The 19978-nt window shown below is 43.1% G+C and overlaps 2 protein-coding genes across 4 annotated transcripts in view; both read left to right on the forward strand.

Moving 5' to 3' along the window:
• Window positions 1-12069, forward strand: part of LOC126396323 (importin-13-like) — a 36737-nt gene extending 24668 nt beyond the window's left edge. For all 3 annotated transcript variants that reach the window (XM_050054292.1, XM_050054294.1, XM_050054295.1), the window contains exons 17-23: window positions 1473-1569; window positions 4499-4551; window positions 7462-7528; window positions 7699-7757; window positions 7872-7961; window positions 8121-8302; window positions 9954-12069. In XM_050054292.1, coding sequence (XP_049910249.1) covers window positions 1473-1569; window positions 4499-4551; window positions 7462-7528; window positions 7699-7757; window positions 7872-7961; window positions 8121-8302; window positions 9954-10050 — 645 coding nt within the window. In that variant the 3' untranslated portion in view covers window positions 10051-12069. The remainder of the gene's footprint in view (window positions 1-1472; window positions 1570-4498; window positions 4552-7461; window positions 7529-7698; window positions 7758-7871; window positions 7962-8120; window positions 8303-9953) is intronic.
• A 2228-nt stretch (window positions 12070-14297) lies between these two features.
• Window positions 14298-19978, forward strand: part of pfas (phosphoribosylformylglycinamidine synthase) — a 29059-nt gene continuing 23378 nt past the window's right edge. Inside the window, exons 1-5 of the mRNA XM_050054291.1 lie at window positions 14298-14460; window positions 17518-17640; window positions 17791-17926; window positions 18807-18912; window positions 18999-19197. Coding sequence (XP_049910248.1) covers window positions 17520-17640; window positions 17791-17926; window positions 18807-18912; window positions 18999-19197 — 562 coding nt within the window. The 5' untranslated portion in view covers window positions 14298-14460; window positions 17518-17519. The remainder of the gene's footprint in view (window positions 14461-17517; window positions 17641-17790; window positions 17927-18806; window positions 18913-18998; window positions 19198-19978) is intronic.

Below are 19978 nucleotides of genomic sequence, written 5' to 3' on the forward strand. Positions count from 1 at the left end.
TGCATTTAGATTAATTCAATCCAAAGTCCAACTGGAACTGATCGATGCCAAAACTAGGGGTGTCCCCTGAGAATTTACATCCTCAGCCTGATCGTCAGTTCATGTATTTTTTTTTTTTTTTTTTTTTGCCACATTAGTTCCATTTTTCCAGACCAGACAAAAGAGCTTAAACACACAGTTATGTATTTTGCCCTCTTGACTTGGCATGAGAACTTTATTAGTTTATAAGATGATGTATTTCATCCAGCGCTGTTTGTTGTGTGTTGGGGGCACATGTGGAGGTATGTGTTTGTAGGCACTGCAGCGGCGGACAGACACGTAACTTAGCTGTGGGCTAATGGGCATGTAGCTACTTCTATGTTTCAGATGCGTCATGTTTTTAGTCGACCAATGAAGATGAGTTTACATATCACCTTGGGTTCGTCCTTCACCTTCTCAAAATGATCCCACACTTTGGATTTCCTGCCCGACATGTTATTAACTAGCAAATTAAATTCCCACATGGCCAAGTCATATAGGCTTTGATTTATTTTTGACAAGGCAAAGCTTCTTATAGAGTTTTTTTTTTTCTGCGACCAAGTGACCAATGCAGTCCTGCTGACTTATGACCTTTCTGGTCGACTAACGTTTGGTCGGCCATTAGAGGGCAGCCCTAGTTCGGACCCCGCTTGCTTTCCGCGGTTATAAACAGAGCTTTTGACTTTCTTTTAGAGAGAGCGATGTACGTCCCAAGCAGCACACACTGCTGTTTATATGCACCTCCTCTGCTGATTTTGTACAGAGAAACATTCAAGTTTTAAAAATACTTAGCGCTCTGAGAGCACAACATTCTTATCTGAGTGCTCTGATTAATAACTTTATACCTAGATAGGGTATATACTGTGAAAAATTGGGAGAAACCAGGCACATATATGTTAAATCAGACCTTCAGCACCCCCATGATCCTTTGTTTCATAACCACATTTCTGTGTGATTGCGATGATTTTACTGTGAGATTGGCAGTCCAGTCAGGCTCCTCAGAGTGAAAATGTTTATTGACGACTATTTGGGGTCACCCATAACTAAAATAAATAAGTCTGTTTCCGCAGCTGAACACTGTCTTATTTGTAAAATTCAGACACATTTGGAAAAAAACTGTGCTCTCACCACAGGACTTGTTTTCTCACTGCACTGTCAGTCCAAATGCTGTGACTAAAAAATAAAAAAATAAAATCCCTGCAGGCTGCAGCATCATAAATCACCAATACACTGAAAATATACTGGCTGTGATTCAGAAATATGGGCGGTGGCAGGGGATATATCAGATACTAACCAGCTCTATGCAAACACAGGTTTTACAGTAATCAGGTTTCTGTAGTGTGTATAGCGACGTCCTGTGGTTTACTGCCGTAGCCTGTTTTTCTTCCAATAACCTGCTTTCTTGTGTGCAAGTAAACACAGCGAGTGTCTGATGTGAAGTCCTGCTGTTTCAGATGGTGCATATCTTTGCCAGCGAGACAGACCACTTCCCACCCATCAAGGCTCTGTTTGAGCTGGTTACCTCGGTAACGTTGTCCATCTTCCAGCAAGGTAGGGGGTCCAGCAGGGGGCGGGACTGTGAACACTGTCTAATGTGTCTGTTTATATCAGTGGTAGACCTTAAAATGTTTCTGATCATATTTGAATTCACAGGGTACAAAATCATGTCTTGGTGAAATTGTAAACACATTTGTTAGAAAATAAAAGAAAACAAATGTTAAAAATGTTGTGTTTAGGGTGATATACCTGATGTGCTGTTGCATTTAAAACAAGTCAGTCTGAAGGCCACAAATAGAAAAATGACTCCAGGTTAGAGGTCACTGGACTCTGTTGTCACAGTCGACCTCATAACTCATTAATGCAAGTGGATCCACAAAGTGTTGTGTCTGCTTCATGTGTTGAATTAACAAAGTCTCAAATGATGATTTTATCAATGCAGACTGTTTCTACTGATCTTTGATTTAGTCATTATTATGGTTTGCTTTAAACTTCCAGTGTGTAATCAACACCTTGTAATGTTTTCTATATTTATCAGCCTAATATTTGCTTATTTCATTTTTTGTTTAATCCATTTATTTGAATTTACTGTTTCAGTGTTTGGGCTGCATGAAAATGACTTCATTTTGTAAAGTGTTCAATGTTTATCGAAAGTTTCTTAAAGGAGTTGTATGCATCATTCAGAGTATCATGATTATTACACCAGCAAAAACCAATTTGCTATGTGAAGATATAGTGCAGTAATGGTATCCTGAGCAGAGAATGAAGTCCCGCAACTTCTGTGTGCGTTGTTATCCGAGCTTCTCTGTTCTGTGTAGTGGTAGCCGGTCCCGGTCCAGTTCATCGCCGCTGCTCTGCACTGCACTCATACAGCCGTTACCGCTGATGATGCCATCCTGACCAACGTGGCAGAATGTCCTTGTCAGGGAAGGGTAGCACCCAGCCTCTGGTTCCCTCCCAGTTAAACACTACTAGCACTGTCAGCACTGTTAGCATCGTTAGCTGCTATCCCCAGGCTCAGCCACCTCCATGTTGAGAGCTGTGTGCAAACAATCCCAGCTCAGGCTCTTGAGTCGTAAGACCTATTCACACAGGACTAGTGTTGCCTGGGGACGTCATGTGATTCAGAAACTACCCCTCAGGTCTGTGTTTCATGCGGCGCCTTCACACAGGAAAAACAAAGCGGTGATGTACGGTGTTAATCTCCTTCTGTCTTTTTTAATGTGAGTTATACAAACTTACACTTTACACTCTTCTGATGGATTTGAGCTTGCTCTTTCTGCGATTCAGTGTCCATGCTGTGTAGGTAGATGAGCCTCTGGCACCCAAAATGCTGTCTAAACTTGCCAGCCTCCAAAATTCTTGACCTGAAAACAAGCAGAAACACGGAGCAATGAAAAGAAAAAAAATCTTAATACAACCCCAAAGCACAGAGAAGCTGATTCACACGGGGCTAATGTTATCACACGACCTTTGTGTTTGGCGAAACATGGTAGGTAATTTGCGGTAGAATGTTTTTTGACAAATTACAGACGTGGCAGAATCACACGGGATTAAGATCACAGACAACCTCCGCAATTGTTGCAAACTACCAGAGGTCCCCAGGTAACACTAGTCCCGTGTGAATAGGACTATAGGTGCACTCTGAATGTCGCATACAGCTCCTTTAATGTGTGTGACCCCGGGGAAAGACTTCATATTTTCACTTCATATAAGAAGGACATGAATGAGATGATATAATTTCATCCACTACACTTTGGTTAGGATACTTGTACCAGCTCTGTCTGCTGCTCCCCTTCCCTTTGTGTTGTCCCTTCTCTCCTCCTCTCCTGCTTTGACTGGTTAAGTAATGGCTGCCTCTCCTCCTCCCTCTAAACTCTTTCTTTTCTGAGCAGGTGCCTTTCATTAGACAGTATCAGATACAGGATACAGTCACAGCACAGAGACCACTAGCTTATTCAGTTGGCTGACATTTAACATAGCAGGGCGGGACAAGTCAATACGGCTGCAGCCACTGCTGTGCTAGGATTAGAGTCAGGCTCTCCATCACAGCCTTCTGAATAAGCCCTGAATTCTCTGCAGGGGCTGTGTGTGGATGAGGGCTGGAGGGGGGTATTGAGCAGGAAACTTGTTTGGAGTCTGGGAACAGCTAAAGCTGGGCGCTTACTACAGACGTTTGTTCTGTTTCATTACAAGTTTGCTGTTGGAGTCCCTCCAACATCAATCTTAAGCCATCGGAGAAAACCATGTTTGAAAGTCAGGAATCTCGATGTGGATTCTTCAGTCCAGAAGCTTCTACAGGAAATGTGTGTTTAATTGTGCATCATTTGCAATCTGTATTAAAAAGTCTTGTAGTCTGTGTCCAGCATAAAGGGAGGTAGTGATATCAGAACCTATCCTGATGTGTGAGTGCGATTCATACGGACGGCTATGGGTTCACCTTTGAAGCAAAGGGGATTTTTTTTGACCAGCTCTGAATGGACCCTTTACAGAAACCTCCTCCTCGTGAGGCACAGTCTGAGAGGAAATGTGCTGCTTGTTGTTTGATCACATTGATGCCAGCGGTGCCTCGTGGGAAGGAGGTCAAATGGGGTTCATTCAGGTTGGGTGCCTCTTTCCCTCCAAACTGTAACAGTAACAGAGGTGCCTCCTGGGTTCCCACTCCAAACCCACTTTTGTTTCTTTAGGTTTGTTCTTTTTCTCTCGTTACTTCTTTCTTTTTTTCTCTCCAAACAGACCCATGTCTTTGTCTTCTGCCTGTTTTTTGTTTTTGGTTGGTCTGTTCTACCAAGACTCTGCCAAAGCTTCATATGCCCCCTCCCCCCTTCTCCCCTTTGTTCCTTACTCACGTGTGAATTATTTCAATGAAATATTTTTGAGTTCTCTTTTATTTCCACATGACTGTTGAATCTATTCAGTTGCTGTTTGTATATTATTCTTATTCTCTTATGATTTCTTAAGTTTCATCTTTATTATATTTTAGGACCCAGGGATCATCCTGATATTGTTGATTCATTTATGCAACTCCAAGCTCAGGTGTGTTTTTGGTTTCTTATTTCATTCACTTTGGGTTTCTCTCTCTCTTTCTCTCTTTTTCTGATTTCTCCCTGTTTCTCTGTCCTCTTCTCCCTCTCTACCTCTCTCTGTTCTTTGTTACTGGGCCCTAAGGTGTCCCATCACATAGGCGAGGTGGTGGAATGAAACGTGAGGGGAATGTTTGAAGAGGAGACGTCTGTCTCTCCTCAAACGCTTTTGATTCTAACAGTCACCTCGCCACAAAAAATGAAGACCTCGATGTACAGCTTTTAGTTTCCCTGCAGAAACGAACGAAATCAGTGCGATATGCTCACTGATAACACACCAAGCTTATCTTGTATGTTTAACAGTATTACTTGTAGGCATGGGATGATAGGAAATTTTAAGTCATGATGATCCAGGTCAAAGTAAATGCGATCAAGCGGCGACCCCCAGGGCTGAAAATTGAAGCTAATGTGGAAGTTCCAAAAACTGCAGTTGTTTGAATGGCCACATGAGGCTGGCTCCCGAAGCAACAGATCCCCATAGAAAAATAAAACAAAACGCTTTTGGTCTCTACAGCTAATTTCAGCATTTACGACCAATGAACAAGGGGGGGAATTCTATGCAACTCACCCGTTAACATTTTATCAAAGCTTAAAGTAGTGCATATTTCAGGATGTGGCTGCTTGAGTTGCAGGCTGTCTGCGAGGCGTCGCTACAGTCTATGAGTCAGCTCCACCCTCTCGTCCAAATTTGGTCACTTGTGGCTCCAAATATCCAAGATGGCGATACTTGAGGCTTCAAATCGGAAGTCCACAAACCAATGCATTATGTCACAGTGGCCATATCTGTTGTTTTATACAGTCTGTGATTGCGATTCACAATTTCATCCCGATAATCATCAAAATGTGCTTTGAACTCTTAAAATGGCATTAAAACAAACTGAACACAATTTACTTAATATTCTGTTAAGACACAAACACTTTTTTTGAATCACAGACAGGATACACTAATTTAAAAAGCGAAAAACAGGCTTTTTAACAATTTGAAATGGTGTCATATCTTTCGGTATGAAGTGTGCTGGTGCTTGATAACGATCGGTTGGTGTGTATGCAGCCTGTTTTTGCAGAGTCACATCTATCGTTGTTTGCCCAGCTGTCTCTTTGGGGGTCGATGGACACAATATTCATGATTATCCCGATAATGGAAATTCACCAACATCAACTTATTGTGTTTTTTATCATGATCTGCGATCAAATCGTGTCTCTTCCCATTCCTACTTATAATACTCGCCCTGTGTGGCAGAGATCTTGAATGGCCTCTAAAAAATCACACAGCTGTGGTAAATTGTTACGGACTCTGTGTCATGATTAATTAAACATTCTTTTATATCCATTTCCAACAGCACTCTGTAAACAAGCTGTCATAGTTAGATGAAGACCTTGTATTTCCACAGTCTTCCCACTTGCTAAGAAAGACAAAAAAGTCTTGCTAGATGATGGTGCACTTTTGACATTTAGGAAGTTTTGGAGAGATTTCATGAACCTAAGATGTCAAGAAATTCTCATCAGAGGGATCTGATCCTTCTAAAAATAATCATATTGTGTGCTTGTTGCTGTTAAAAGCTGCGGGCACTGAAGACACAGTCGGCCTCAACTCACTTTCAAAAAAATTTCCCATCGTTTCAAAAATAAATTCATTTATTTAACGGACGCGAACATGTTCCAGACATTGTTCTAAATAGAAAAAATGAAATTAAAAATCCATTGATGTTATAAAAAAGAGTCAAACAGTGGTGGAAAGACTAAATCACACCCACATTAGCTGCTGGATATGTGCACCATTAATTCAGTCAAACAAACACAACCCAGCTTTATATTAAAAACTGAGTTTGAATGCCGAATGCTCAGAAAGATAAGAAAAGATAAACCTTTTTCCTTCAACATCTACGACGCATATAGATTTATTATACAGCTCAACAAGCTGATTAGAAAATAGAAAAATGAGCGTCTGTGTTTAGACATTTTATGCATGACTATATTAAGCACTTACATTTGTACATCTTTTCCTTTTTTCTGTAAAGTCAACATCAGGGCGCATTAGCTCCTTGGAAAAACATCAACACACTCAGCGCCTTAGATGAAATATTTTTAGTTGATGCGGCGCTCTCGGGAAGATGATGTAACGGCGTCAGCATCGGCGTTGTGGTCCCAGGTGACTGGTTAGTCTCTGAGCCCGGTCCTCCTCTGAAGTCATTCCAGCCCAGAGCCAATCAAAGCCCAAATGAATTAATATTCAACTAATATTAATCAGTTCAGACAAATTGGCTGATGGCTCTTCTGTTTTATATTTTTGTCTTCTGTCTTCATTCTTCTTCCTTTTGTTTTCTATCTTTGGATAGATCTGACCTTCATCTCTCTCCCTTTCCCTCTCTCCCTCTCTTCCTCTCCTCCATCCTGAATGAGTTCATTATTACAAGATGATTATTTCTCTTTATCTGCACATGTTAATTACTTACACACTTCTGTTGCATATTCAATCCAGTCAACCAAAAACGAAAAGTAATGTTTCAAGTACAATTGATTTCAAGAAACAAAACCATCATTGCCTTTAGTTTGACTTAAGTTTCCAATGATTTCAAAGTTTGATTTTTTGCAATTTGTTTGTTATACCTGCTGAGTTCTGCATTGGAGGATCTCTGTATGAGTTTGGATAGTTCTTCCTAAACAGATGGAGAGAGTACTATAGCCTGGTAGGCAGATCTGTTCTCAGTCCTGTGTTGCTGTCAGATCCGGCTACCAGGCTGAGCGGGTATTGTTGATAGCAGTATTTTTGAAGCAGCTTATGTAGTGGGATGTGGTGAAGCAGCACCGATTGGGTCGGGCCGTCAGAAACATGCTCTGTTTAATGCCTTTATCTGCCTCGTAGGCCCTCAAACGGAAGCCCGATTTGTTCTTGTCTGAGAGTCTTGACGTGAAAGCAGTGTTCCACTGTGGTAAGTTTGCACATGGTTTACACAAACACACACCCCTACACACTGTTCTGGGTGCTTTGCTACAGCTCCTGAGAAATATGTGCCTGTCAGTACAAAGTAGATACTGTAACTGTTTGACACCATCCCTCAGTAGTTTATTTATGTTTTCTGGCTCCCTCTCCCACTTCCAGGAGTTCTGTCACTCAAATTTCCTGAGGCTCCGACAGTCAAGTCAACGTGCTTGTTCTTTGTGAGCGCACACACACACACACACACACAGTTTGAAATCCTACAAGAATATGCATGTTTACAAATGAGTCAATTGGCTTTTAATGTGCTGATTCGGTCTGTGCTTCTGCTTCAGACTGAACTGTTACCCCACTGCTCAGATGTGCCTCCTCTGGCCAGAGTGGTGCAGGAGGACGGCAAACTGTTGATCCAGGCCGTGCTGGAGGTGAGAAGCACCACATTCAACATTTACACGTCACACCACAGGAAAGTTTCATCATTTCATTGATGCTGCAGTCTGCTGTGTTGTTGCACTTTGAGCTTCTCTGCCTCTACTACTTTAATTAAGTCCCTGTTGTCAAATTTCTCCCACCGCTCTCTTCAGGGCATCGGGGGCGGAGCGTCTCGGAGCCTGATGGACCAGTTTGCAGAAGTGCTTTTCTGTATGAACAAGCACTGCTTTTCTCTGCTCGCTGTGTGGTTGAAAGAGGCACTGCAGCCTCCTGGGTTCCCGTCATCGCGAGTCACAACTGAACAGAAAGACAACTTCTCACATCAGATACTCAGGTAACAGCGGCAGACTTCTTTTTACAGCCGTACTGGCTAATGAGTCCAGCCAGTTGGTCAACCACATGATTTTTAGCTCCACCAGGCATAAGAGTCTGGTCATGTGTGTGCGAGTGCGTGTGTGTGTGTGTGTATCTGTCTGTCCACAGCTAATCTGGCATTCTGCTGGACCAGTCAGCCATTTGTGTCCACATGTATGAGTGAATGCTCAAGGATCTCTCGTGGTTGCAGATTCACAGATACAAAGGAGGATTAGAGCCATGTTTTAAAAAAAATCGAGATTTGATTTTGAGAATAAAGTCACAAAGCAGGAGCTGACCTGCTGTGTGTGTTTTCCTCATCCTAGTGATCAACACATCTGGATTATGCCAAAGTTTGTGTGTATGTTGGATGTGTTTTCATTCACATCCCCTAAAACGGCGGAGCAACACCGGTCCCAATTTTGGTGCTGCATTATATTACTTTGTTACTGCTAAAACATATATTACTGTCACCCCAACACTGTTTAACACACCTTGTTGCTTTCTATACCATGTTTCTGACTTTCAGGTCTTAATCTGTGACTTTTAATCTCGTTATATAATGACTTTATTCTCGAAATCTAAGATTTTGTTTTCTTCAACATGGCCCTAATCCTCCTTCGTACACAAGTGTTGAAAACCCTGGGGTTTCTTTTTTTGGTGGGGGGGTGGTTGACATTCATTGACTGCTGACTCCTCCGTCGTCTTAACCAGCCGTAAGAAGCTGTGAGTTTAGTCAGAAATTATCTCGGCTAAAAACAACAAGCCTTACCATCTGTTGCAGGCCACATTTTGACTTTCAACATGGTTCAAAAACTGACATCTATGGAAAAGTTTGGTCTCATTTTGAACCGGAGCATCTGCAGATTAATTCCATACCTGATACATTATGATCTACTGAAGATAAGCACGATACTAGATGAATAGGTCGTCATCCATCTTAACTGTAAGGGAGCAGGGACGGACAATTCCACTGCCCAGAGCTCTCAGCAGTCCGCCTGTGACGTGGTTTTATTCTGCTGCACAGCATCATACCACCCTGTTCCAGAAGTGAAGCCTTTTGCCTGCGAGATTTGTAGACTTGCAGATTTTTTTGATTTAGTAATTTTTCTTGATATTTGTGTCTCTACCATGAGTATGTAGGCCATGTAGTTAAATGTTTTCTTTTCTCTTTTAGTTGTTTGTTGTTGTTACCTCCTGCTCTGTTGTGCTGTAGCCTACCGACAAAGTAAATACCATTAAAAGTCCAGTTATGAACGACATAGATCGAAGATTTGTGACTGTGTTTTACTTATTAAAAATACATTCATCTTTATAATTACAGTGTATCTATATTTCACATATGGTGCCTGTTAGTAGAGAGGCTCGATCTGCTCTGTGCAACATGCCGCGGCTCTGTCAGAAATAGATGAGGCGTGTATTTTTATTAGTTTCTAGGACGCTGCTGTGTGTCTGCTGGAATTACAAGAATTGTCCAGAGTGGCTGCGGTCAGCTCAAGAGGCGCGCAGCTGCCTGGCAGAGATCTGCACACTAATGAGTGCACTTTTCTTGTTTGCACATTTGTTCTAATTGTATGTATTTGATCTCCTCTCTGCCCCCCTCCCTCTTTACTGTCTCCTCTGTCCTGCAGAGAACGAGTGAACAAGAGGAGGGTGAAGGACATAGTGAAGGAGTTCACACTACTGTGCAGAGGGCTCCATGGTACAGAGTACGCCGCTGAATACTGAAACTCTACCCTTGAACTCTCACCTAACCGTGACCTCTGCCCTCAGCGCAAAACAGCCGGATGCCACAACAACACAGTGCTCACAAACCCCATCAGCGAAGATATCATGAAATGATTGTAACGATAAACCCGCCCCGCCGCAGGACAAGACATGGAACCATTCCAGCACAGACCTGCCATCGGATTAATGGACGAACATTAAATTCCCGGTGGCTTCAGGGAGGCTGTCCTCTCTGCTCCGATTCTCCTTTTTCTGTTGTGAGATCGATGGTTTCTCTCTCCCTCCTCTCTCCTCTTTATTTCTTTGGAAGAGCTTCGAGCAGCACTCCCAGCATGCTGCCTTCTATCTCTGTCTTGTTCTGCCTTTCTAGATCTTCCTGTGGTTCCTAGGTTGTTTCCTGGTGATTAGCATCCATATGAAATGGTAGTGGTATCGTACGTAGCTACTCGACATTATTTTTCAAAATAAATCAAATTAATTATATAAATGTATATGTATACACATATAGAAGGATGGTGGTTGTCAGTCCTGCTGCTGCTAATGGGAAGAGAGAAGGACCAATGTTAGGAGGGGATTCTGCAGGAACAATGGCATTAATACAATAACATTTACTCCCAGTCCTGCCCCTGTGATCTCTGCATTTGCCAAATTATCATGTTTTGTGAATTTTGTCTTTTATTTTTATGTTACAAATATATATATATGCCTTTTCGGGGGGTATGAGTGGAGAAGGAGGCGGATACCACATATCTGGACTAAAGTCAGTCTGCTCTGTTGCCCAGCCCTCTGTGTACAGGGCTGTACCTCATGTACATACAGTCCCACCCAGTCATCCTGCAGTCTCCTCAGATTGTGCTGTGGTTTTATGCATTGGTCCCTTAGGTAAGCAGGACTGCCTAGAGCGAAGGCTAGAAGGGAGAAAGGAATTATAGTAGCTGGCAGCGAGAAAGAGGCACGAGATGGAAGCTGAGAAGGGAAGCGAGTGTTTGGAGGGATGAATAATCCCGACGACGGACTGCTTAGTCACTGTAATCGTGCAAAAATATTAATCAAGTTGTGCATATTAACAGTTATTGCAGAACACTTCTGTGTATTTGAGTGTATGCGTGTGTTCATACCTGTATGTATGAGAGGTTGTGTGTGCACAGATGTATCTTTTTTTCCACTTGTTCAGTGCACTTATATTGGACCTACAGTACACATGCATAACTTCCTCCCATCTCTTAAACTAAGAGCTCGTTCATTTCTTCACACTCACTCTGACTACTCTTTTCTTAAAGACTGACCAGGCACATCCAGCGTTTCACCTCTGCTGCTCACCGGCAATCACACCCATCTGTCAAACCTCCTTATCACCTGGAATGACCAGCCAGTGATAATCATTGACCAGACTCATCTATATATCGATCTACTATTGACACCTACTACTGCTCTTAACAAAATGCTTCATCCATCTGGGTCACTGCCTTTGGAGAGGACCGTGAAGGATTAGAGAGTTCAGTCACAAAACGCAACATCTCTGAGAAAGTTATTCAGCATTCGCAGCAAGAATTAACACCGACATTCTGTGCTCACCCATTATGCCAGAGACATTATTGGAGAAGTGACGTGACGGCTGTAAAATACACTGTCTGGTGAATCAGCAGGACCAGTTGACATCTAATAACACTCAGCGTTGAAATGTACTTTGTGGTCTCTGATAAACTTTATCTCAGTCTAATCCTTCTGTCTTATCCGAGGTGCCTGCAGACATGTAGCATGTATGTGTTTTGTCGAGGGTTTCGGGGTTCAGGGGACAAACATATTCAGTGTGTGGAAAGATTTGGGAATCTGTCGACACTGATCCTCGGTCTGTAATCGTGGTCTCTTTCTGAGGTGGGAAAATAAAACAGTGTTTGTCACAGTTGAAGGAAAGAGGAGTAGGTGGAGGAGGGGAGGGGGGGTATGAAATGTACATTGTTTTTTTGTACCTTGGCTTTAATTTATTAAATATATCTAAGACTGCAGCTCCTGACTCTTCTGTGTGTGGGAGTAGTTTCGTTCTGTTCTTTCAACACTTCAATCAAAGTCGCGCTGTCTGCACATCCTGCGGATATTTTTCCAACATCTCTGAAACAACACAAGTAGGAGTGTGTTTTTAAATTTAGTTTAACCTTTAGTTAAACACATAAACCTCTTGAAATTAAAAATCTCTTTTTTAAGAGTGCCCTGGTCCAGACAGGCAGCAACAACAGAGAATTTAATAGTGTGGAGACAGATTTGTTTGCTTTCACCGCCAATGCTGCAAAGTTAAAGCAGCAAATAATCGTACATACTTTAGGAGCAGTCTGTGAACAGAGAGCACAGCCATTTACATATTGTTTGCTTTGTGTGTGTGTGTGTGTGTGTGTGTGTGTGGCTATAAGCTCAAGTTAAAACAGGACAAAAGCTGTAGATTTAGCCATAATCAGTCATTTAATCAAGAAAAATTAAAAAAATCTGGAGTCAATCCTTGTTTAATAAATGTGAAGTTTCCCCGTCTATCATCAAGGCTGTAACCAGGACTTTATAAATACTTAATAACTAGTAAAGTCGCTTTCCAAGCACTCCTAAACCCCAAAAAGAAAATCTCCAAAATGTTTTAACTGGTGGTATTTTTCTTTTTAATTTTCATTTTTAAAAAAGCTACCCAGTTATATTTTCTGTAAAATAAAAATATATTTAATTATAAAACTGACCAAATGTCATATTGGTCTTTTAAAGTAAAAGGTCAGTGGTTACTTATCAAATATAATAGGTTACAGATTACTAGTTACCCTGTTAAAGATGTTATATATTACGTACCTATTTTAATAACTTCATTAAAGTAAATTATTACATTTAATTACTTTTTGATTATTTTTCTGACAACTGTCTCAAACTTGGCAATTTCAAAAGACCAAATTTGTCCCAACGGCTTTGCTGACCCATGTTGTCTGGTAATATGCCAAAGGAGGACATTCCCACACGGGGGTAAAAGACGCAAAGCAACAGAATGATGATTGTATGCTACATATAAGAATATTTAAATATTCCAAAACAGTCATTTTATTTTCCTATCATTACGATCTAAATGCTGTGTAAAATCCAGCATGGAACTTCAGGTTGACAAACACCAAATCCTTTGATTTATTTAGTTGGCATAAAAGCCAGATTTAAAGGTCCCATGTTGCAAAAAAAGTAAGTCAGTTCCCCATCCAGTTTTTTTTTTATTGTACAGCAGGTGCAGGTTATGGACACATTCCATATTCACAAACATTTGCCTTTAAACAAGCCATTAGGACCTCCGTGAAGTTGTGATGTCACAACTACGCTATAAAAGTGATCAATTTTAAGTCCCATCTTACTAAGATACTCTTATCAGAGAGCCTTTCCTGATTTTACTTGAGTTTTAAGTTCATTTAGTCTTTTATTTCCTCAGTTTTTTACACCAACGTGTTTTTATCAGGTCTTTTTAAAAGTTGTTGCTTTCATGTCGTCTGTTTTAATTACTGACATGTAAAGCACTTTGTAACACGGTTTTTAAAAGTGCTTTATAAATAAAGATTATCCTTATTATTATTATTACTATAAAGCTAGAAACTGCGGCAACAGTTACAGTCCTTCCCCGACTACAATGATGATACAGAGACAGAAGCACAGACGTGGATGACTGGAAAACACTGACCCATCAGAGCGGACTGCGCTTTTTCAGGAGGGGAGCTCGGCACAGTTTTGTCAAGGTGCTGGAAACATTAATGCATGCCGTGATTAGAGTCTAATAAACTGAAAGCTCAACAATAAAGTGAAATATTGCATAGATGTCAGTGTGCGGAAATCTTTTTCTACCTATCAGGAGGGCAGCTCAAAGAGACCGGTGCCAAAAATGAGTGTTTCAGACTGAGGGTGAATACATTAATATTCAGGCAGACAGTATGAGGAAAGTAATGTTTTGTGTTGAACATTACAGCATGTAAATGTGTTCTAGTGGAAACTAAAACACAAGTATGGACCTTAAAACGAGCATCACATGGGACCTTTAACTCTAAAAAAAAAGCACTGAAAGCAACATAATTTTTCATTTATAATAAAAGACAACATTTATAAAACAATTTTACATTTAACAAGGCGACAACTTTACTTTAAAGTCTTTCAAAACTTACTGAAGAGTCTGACCTGTAACTGTGACCCACTTCCAATCACTGAAAACTCATCTGCGCATGCGCACACAGCCGAGTGGCGCACACGTGGGTGCAGAGGTCCCTCCATCCGGTCCTGTCAGCCTGCAGACCTCCACCACCACACCAGCTTCAGTCCATTCAAACGCTGCACCAGTTTGTCCAGGACTTCAGCGGCGAGCAGCGCCTCAACTCTTCATCCTCATCAGACACTGAACTACGGAAGCTGCGACGCGTAAGTTGAGCTAACTAGCTTCATGCTAACTCTGGTACATTTTAGCCACTTTAGCTTCCGCACAACAAAACATGGAGAAACAGCCGCCAAGTTTGTAAACAAAAGGAGACTCCGGACATCGTGACGCTTCTGTCTCATGGCACGAGACACACTGTGTCCTCCATGTTGGCACTGGAGGGGACAGGCTGTGTGGCACCAGCAGACGCATCAGTCAGTGTTGGTAAAGTAGTAGGTGTGTGTGTGTGTGTGTGTGTGTGTGTGTGTGTGTGTGTGTGTGTGTGTGTGTGTACTGAAGGGGGTTGCACTAACAGAAAGCTGCTGACCGTGCAGTGTGTGACCTGCAACATGCACACAATCAATGAGTTATCAGGAGGCTGTGTGTGTGTGTGTGTGTGTGTGTGTGTGTGTGTGTGTGAGAGTGTGTGTGATGAGGTTATCTTCATGTATCTTGATAATTAATGACTCAGAACATCTGTTTAAAAGACTGTGTGTTGCATGTGTGTTTCGGGACACCATGAGGAGCTCTAGAGCTTGAGATCAGGGGCCCAGACATGAAGCAGATTGTATTTTGAAATTAGTTTGATGCTTTCTCTGGCACAAGAATTTCTTTCCTGCTGCTCCTCACCTTTACAGCCGTTCATAATGAAGCCCCCTCCTACCTGTCTGAACTCCTTCATATCTACACACCCTCCAGTACTCTCAGATCCTCCTCTGCAAACCTCACATCACCATCTGCCCGCTGGACCACCAAGCCTTCAGCTGATCGCAATATTGACTCCCTTTCCACCGTCTGAAAACACACCTTTTCAAGCTGGTGTATTTGGTCTGATTTAATGGAGGCACACGCATGGTGACCTGCACTGATGGTGACTTTATACCTGATATTTATAATTACGATTTTTGTCTAGTCATTTAGCTGTGCTGGTCCCCATTTTCAAAAAGGAGACCAGAGGGTGTGCTCCAACTATCAGGGTATCACACTTGCTCAGCCTCCTGGGTAAAGTTTACTCCAGAGTGCTGGAGAGGAGGCTCTGACTGATTGTCGAACCTCAGATTCAGGAGGAGCAGTGCGGCTTCCTTCCTGGCTGTGAAACAGTGGACCAGCTCTTTAGCAGCGTTGCTGCTGGAGGGGTCGGGGGAGTTTGCCCATCCAGTCTACACGTGCTTTGTGGACTTACTAAAGGCTTACAACTGCATCCCTGGGGGGGCCTTGTGGTGGGTACTGCAGGATTATGGGGTACAGGGCTCGCTGCTTCCAGCCATCTGGTCCCTGTATGACCAAAGTGAGCTGTGTCCACATACTTGGTTACCCTGGACATCCAGAGTTCTCGCGAGAGCACAATTTGAATTTGCTCAGCGAGTCACTCTGGCAATCAGTAATGNATCTACCAGTTAGCTCCACTGGTAGCTAAGCTCTGGATACGTCACCCCGTGTATTGTTCTGATTGGTCGTAGTGTTATCCATTTGGGTGCAGAGATATTTTCAAATGCATGCTTGGTGCCGCCCCTCGAGTTGGGCCATTTGCATTACTCATAGCCAGACCCTAAATCTTTCTAGATTTGGGTCTGGATTTCCAGGCTAATACTTGGTGTAAAGTCGAACATGTTCTCGTGGGTGTTGTTCGTCCGCCAGGGTGGTCTCTTGTCACCGATCCTGTTTGTGAAATTCATGGACAAGATCTCGAGGCGCAGCCGGGGGGAGGAAGGGGTCCAGTTTGGTGACCTCAGAATTGCATCTCTGCTTTTCGCAGATGATGTGTTTCCGTTAGTTTCATCACACTGTGACCTCCAGCATGCACTTGGGCAGTTCGCAGCCAAGTGTAAAGCGGCACCTCCAAATCTGACGTCATGATTCTCTGCCGGAAAATGGTGGATTACCCTCTCTGGGTTGGGAGAGAGCTACTGCCTCAAGCGAGGGAGTTAAAGTATCTCTGGGTCTTGTTCACAAGTGAGGGTAGAATGGAGCGTGAGATGGATCGGTGGTTTGGTGCGGCGTCTGCAGTGATGATGCACAGAGGGAGCTCGGTGTAGAGCCGCTGCTCCTCCACATCAAAAGGGTCAGTTGAGGTGGTTTGGACATCTAATCGGGATCCTCCTGGGCGCCTCCTTTTAGAGGTGTTCTGGGTACGTCCCAGTTGTAGGAGACCCCGGGGCAGACCCAGAACACACTGGAGGGATTATCTTGAACGCCCTGCCCTCATCTTAGAGTTTAGAGTTGAATACCGTGATCTTGAATAGTAACAGAGCAGGTACCAGTACGACATTTTAAAAACATGAGCAAGTTGTTTTGAGATGTGCATGTTAACAAGTCCTGAAGCAGCGGGATGAGGTGACACATCTCAAGACGAGTGGAAGATTATTCCAGTCAGATGGAGCTTTGTGTTGGGATGACCTTCGCCCAACTTCTTTGAAAATTCTGTGGACAAAGAAAAGGGGACATTGCATATGTCTAAGTCTTTTACCCCTTATGAGATGCTTTTTCCTAGACGTATACGTATGAGAGGAAAACTTAATTGGTGCATGTTGTATAAGATCATGTTTAGTCAAAATATGAGCAGTTCTCTTGAAAGATATGATGCATTATAGAAGCAGTATTCTGTGCTGACATGAAGTGTTTTCCATCTTTTGAGTCAAAAGTATATAAACTGAGATTAGGTGGATTGACTGTGAGGCAGCTGCAGCATTTCTTTAACACATTTCCCTGGTGTGAACACACTGAGATCTTGGAGAGATGTTGGTGTTTGGGATTCCTGTCGTCCTGCAGGCTGTGCACAGTGTCATGAGTGGCCCTCTATCTGATTATTGGTTTGTTTTGACCTGAACTGAACTGCAGGTTAAAGGTCAGCCTCAGTGAGAGGAGTCTTTACTTGTCATTAATCACTGGTGTTGACCTTTGACCTCTGATTTGGTGAGCCCTTACTTTAGAATATGTCGATGGTCGGGGTAAATCAATGCCATCGCCTACAATTCATCACCTCTGACATTGTATGATTGATTTTATTAATGGAGTTCTCTGTGTGTCGTTAAACTGGATCAAACTGTCCGTCTCTCCATCAGTCATGGCTGTAGTGCGCTTCTACAGTAGTGAGGCTGTGAATGGGAGAGCCTTACAGAGGGCAGCCAAGCTCTACCCCCAGCTGTCGATTGCCACTGAGCTGTGCTACAATGTGGAGCTGACAGGTGAGTGTGTAACAGCTCAGTGTGAAGATGCAGAGTTTGAGCACAGATACATATTAATTGACCCTGTGTGGCCTGGAGAAATCGTCCACACGCCTTCTGTCTTTTCCATTTGTCCATGTTGTCATTGTGTCCTCGTGCTCTCTGCTGCAGGCTGCGAGAGTCTCAGTGCCGAGCAGAAGGAGGTTCTCCTCTGGTTGTTTCGCCCGCCCCTGCAGGCAGAGCCGCTGTCTGAGAAACCAACTCTCACTGAGGGCAGCGGGGAGAAACTGGTGGAGATTGGACCCAGGTACTGCTGCACCCACACAGTCTGATAAATGACCTCTGTCACACACTGTGGCTCTGCTTTTGTCCTACGATCGCTTTTATCTTATCGAGTACATTTGAATCTGGTGAAGGGAGCGGTACATGAACAGACTTGGATACAATGAGCGCAGGTTTTAATGTTGTAGGGTAACTTCGACGAATGTGCACAATTTTAAAAATTGGTCCAGTATTGAGCGAGACCGCAGCGGCGAAACAGGCTGCAGTAGTACCACTCAGAGCACGTTCGGTCCGTTATTTCACGTCCACTAAAATGCATGTTTTTGCAACTGACAGGCTCAGATTGTTTTAATAAGTATCTGACCAGATTGTGGAAAGAAACCTGCACAGAAAGACTTTTTTATTAAAGGTTAAGATCCTTTTTTTTAAAACAGAAACCGCCCCAAAATTGTTCCTGCCAAACCCACCAGATTTTAAAAACAAAAACACTGTGTCGCCGCCTCGTTCATTGTGGTCTCAAAATGGAAACTTTGGCGTGAGAAGAGTCCAACATAGGTTCACCTGTGAGGACACATCCAGCTTTGACTGGTTTCTTGTGCTTCAATAAAGTAAATCAAAAGATTAGAATCTTTTTATTTCCCCCGTGAGGTTATCAGAGTGTCCAGTGGAAGATAATATGGAAATAATCTGCAACACAGACTGTGGGCGAAGATGATTTGCATTCTGATAAATTCCGTCAGGCAGAAACATAACTGTACAGAACAACTTCAGGTTATTCATGATTAAAGAAATTATTGCTTTTGTATCTGTGACACTGGAGGAACTCGGCGTCAGTGAGACGGACGTCAAAGTGCAAAATATCTTCAAACAGTTTTTATTTATGTTGTTGCTGTTTTGCTCGTCAGGTTGAACTTCTCCACCGCCTGGTCCACCAACGCCGTGTCCATCTGCCAGAGCGCCGGCCTCACTAACGTCACACGGGTCGAGCTGTCTCGCAGGTTTCTAATCAAGGTTTGCACACACAGATAAAAATGACTTTCTCGAGCACTGATCCAGGATCAGTTTTCACTTCACGTCTCTGTCTGTCTCCCCTCCAGCCGAGGAACGGAGAGAGCGTGAAGGAGCTCAATGGAGACGTTAAGAAGCTGATTGAGTGTCTGTATGACGGTATGACAGAATGCATCTATAAACATCCCATCACCTCCTTCACCGTGGAAACCAAACCACAGCCGGTGTTTGAGGTGGACATCGTGGGGAAGGGTCGGGCAGCGTTGGAGGCGGCAAACGATGATCTGGGTGAGATTCTCGTAACAGTTTCTCTTCAGCTTCAGCCTCTTTACCTCAGTTATCATACCTGTACTGTAACCTTCCTCTCTTCTCTCTTCCTTTATGCCTGCTCTTCAGTCTCGCAGCTGTCTGTGAGTACACTGTGTCTGCTGGTGGAGGTTATAATGTCACATGATGCATGACATTATTACTTAGCTGAAGTCACAGGACAGCAGTGATGCAGCTGCTTATCTGACACGTGCATGTGTTTAGTGTGTGTGTGTGTGTGTGTGTCTCTAATGTGATGTGAAAGGCTCTTTTTTATTAAAGGGTTAATTGCAAGCAGGCAACCAATTACCAAGAAGAAGACAGTATACATATATATATATGTATATACCAGAGATTTCCCTGCCTATCTAAGACAAAGGTGGGCCGCCTGGGTGATTTTGGCCTCTGCCTTGGTTAAAGTGTGTGTGTGCATGGGGGCGTTCACATGTAGCGTCTTTTGCGCGCACAAACCCATTACTTTCAATGTAGACATGCGTCATGAGTGCTCACAACCCAAAGTGATGCCGTAGCGGCACACATTTGGTACAACGCGCTTGTTTTTTCGTCCGGCGCACAGCTCCACGGACCTGCTTCTCCCTCCGGTGTTGTGTCAGATCCTGGTTCCCCCTCGGGCTGTGTCTCCCCCACTGTTTCCCACGGAGCTCTGCCCCATTTGAAAGGCGAAGGAAGCCCGCATGTGGAAAGACGTCGCCTCCGAGATGTAGAATGTGTGTTATAGAAGAGAAACACACATTTCAGGACC

Source organism: Epinephelus moara, chromosome 10 (genome assembly GCF_006386435.1).
Source record: "Epinephelus moara isolate mb chromosome 10, YSFRI_EMoa_1.0, whole genome shotgun sequence".
In the NCBI taxonomy this organism is placed as follows: Eukaryota; Metazoa; Chordata; class Actinopteri; order Perciformes; family Serranidae; genus Epinephelus; species Epinephelus moara.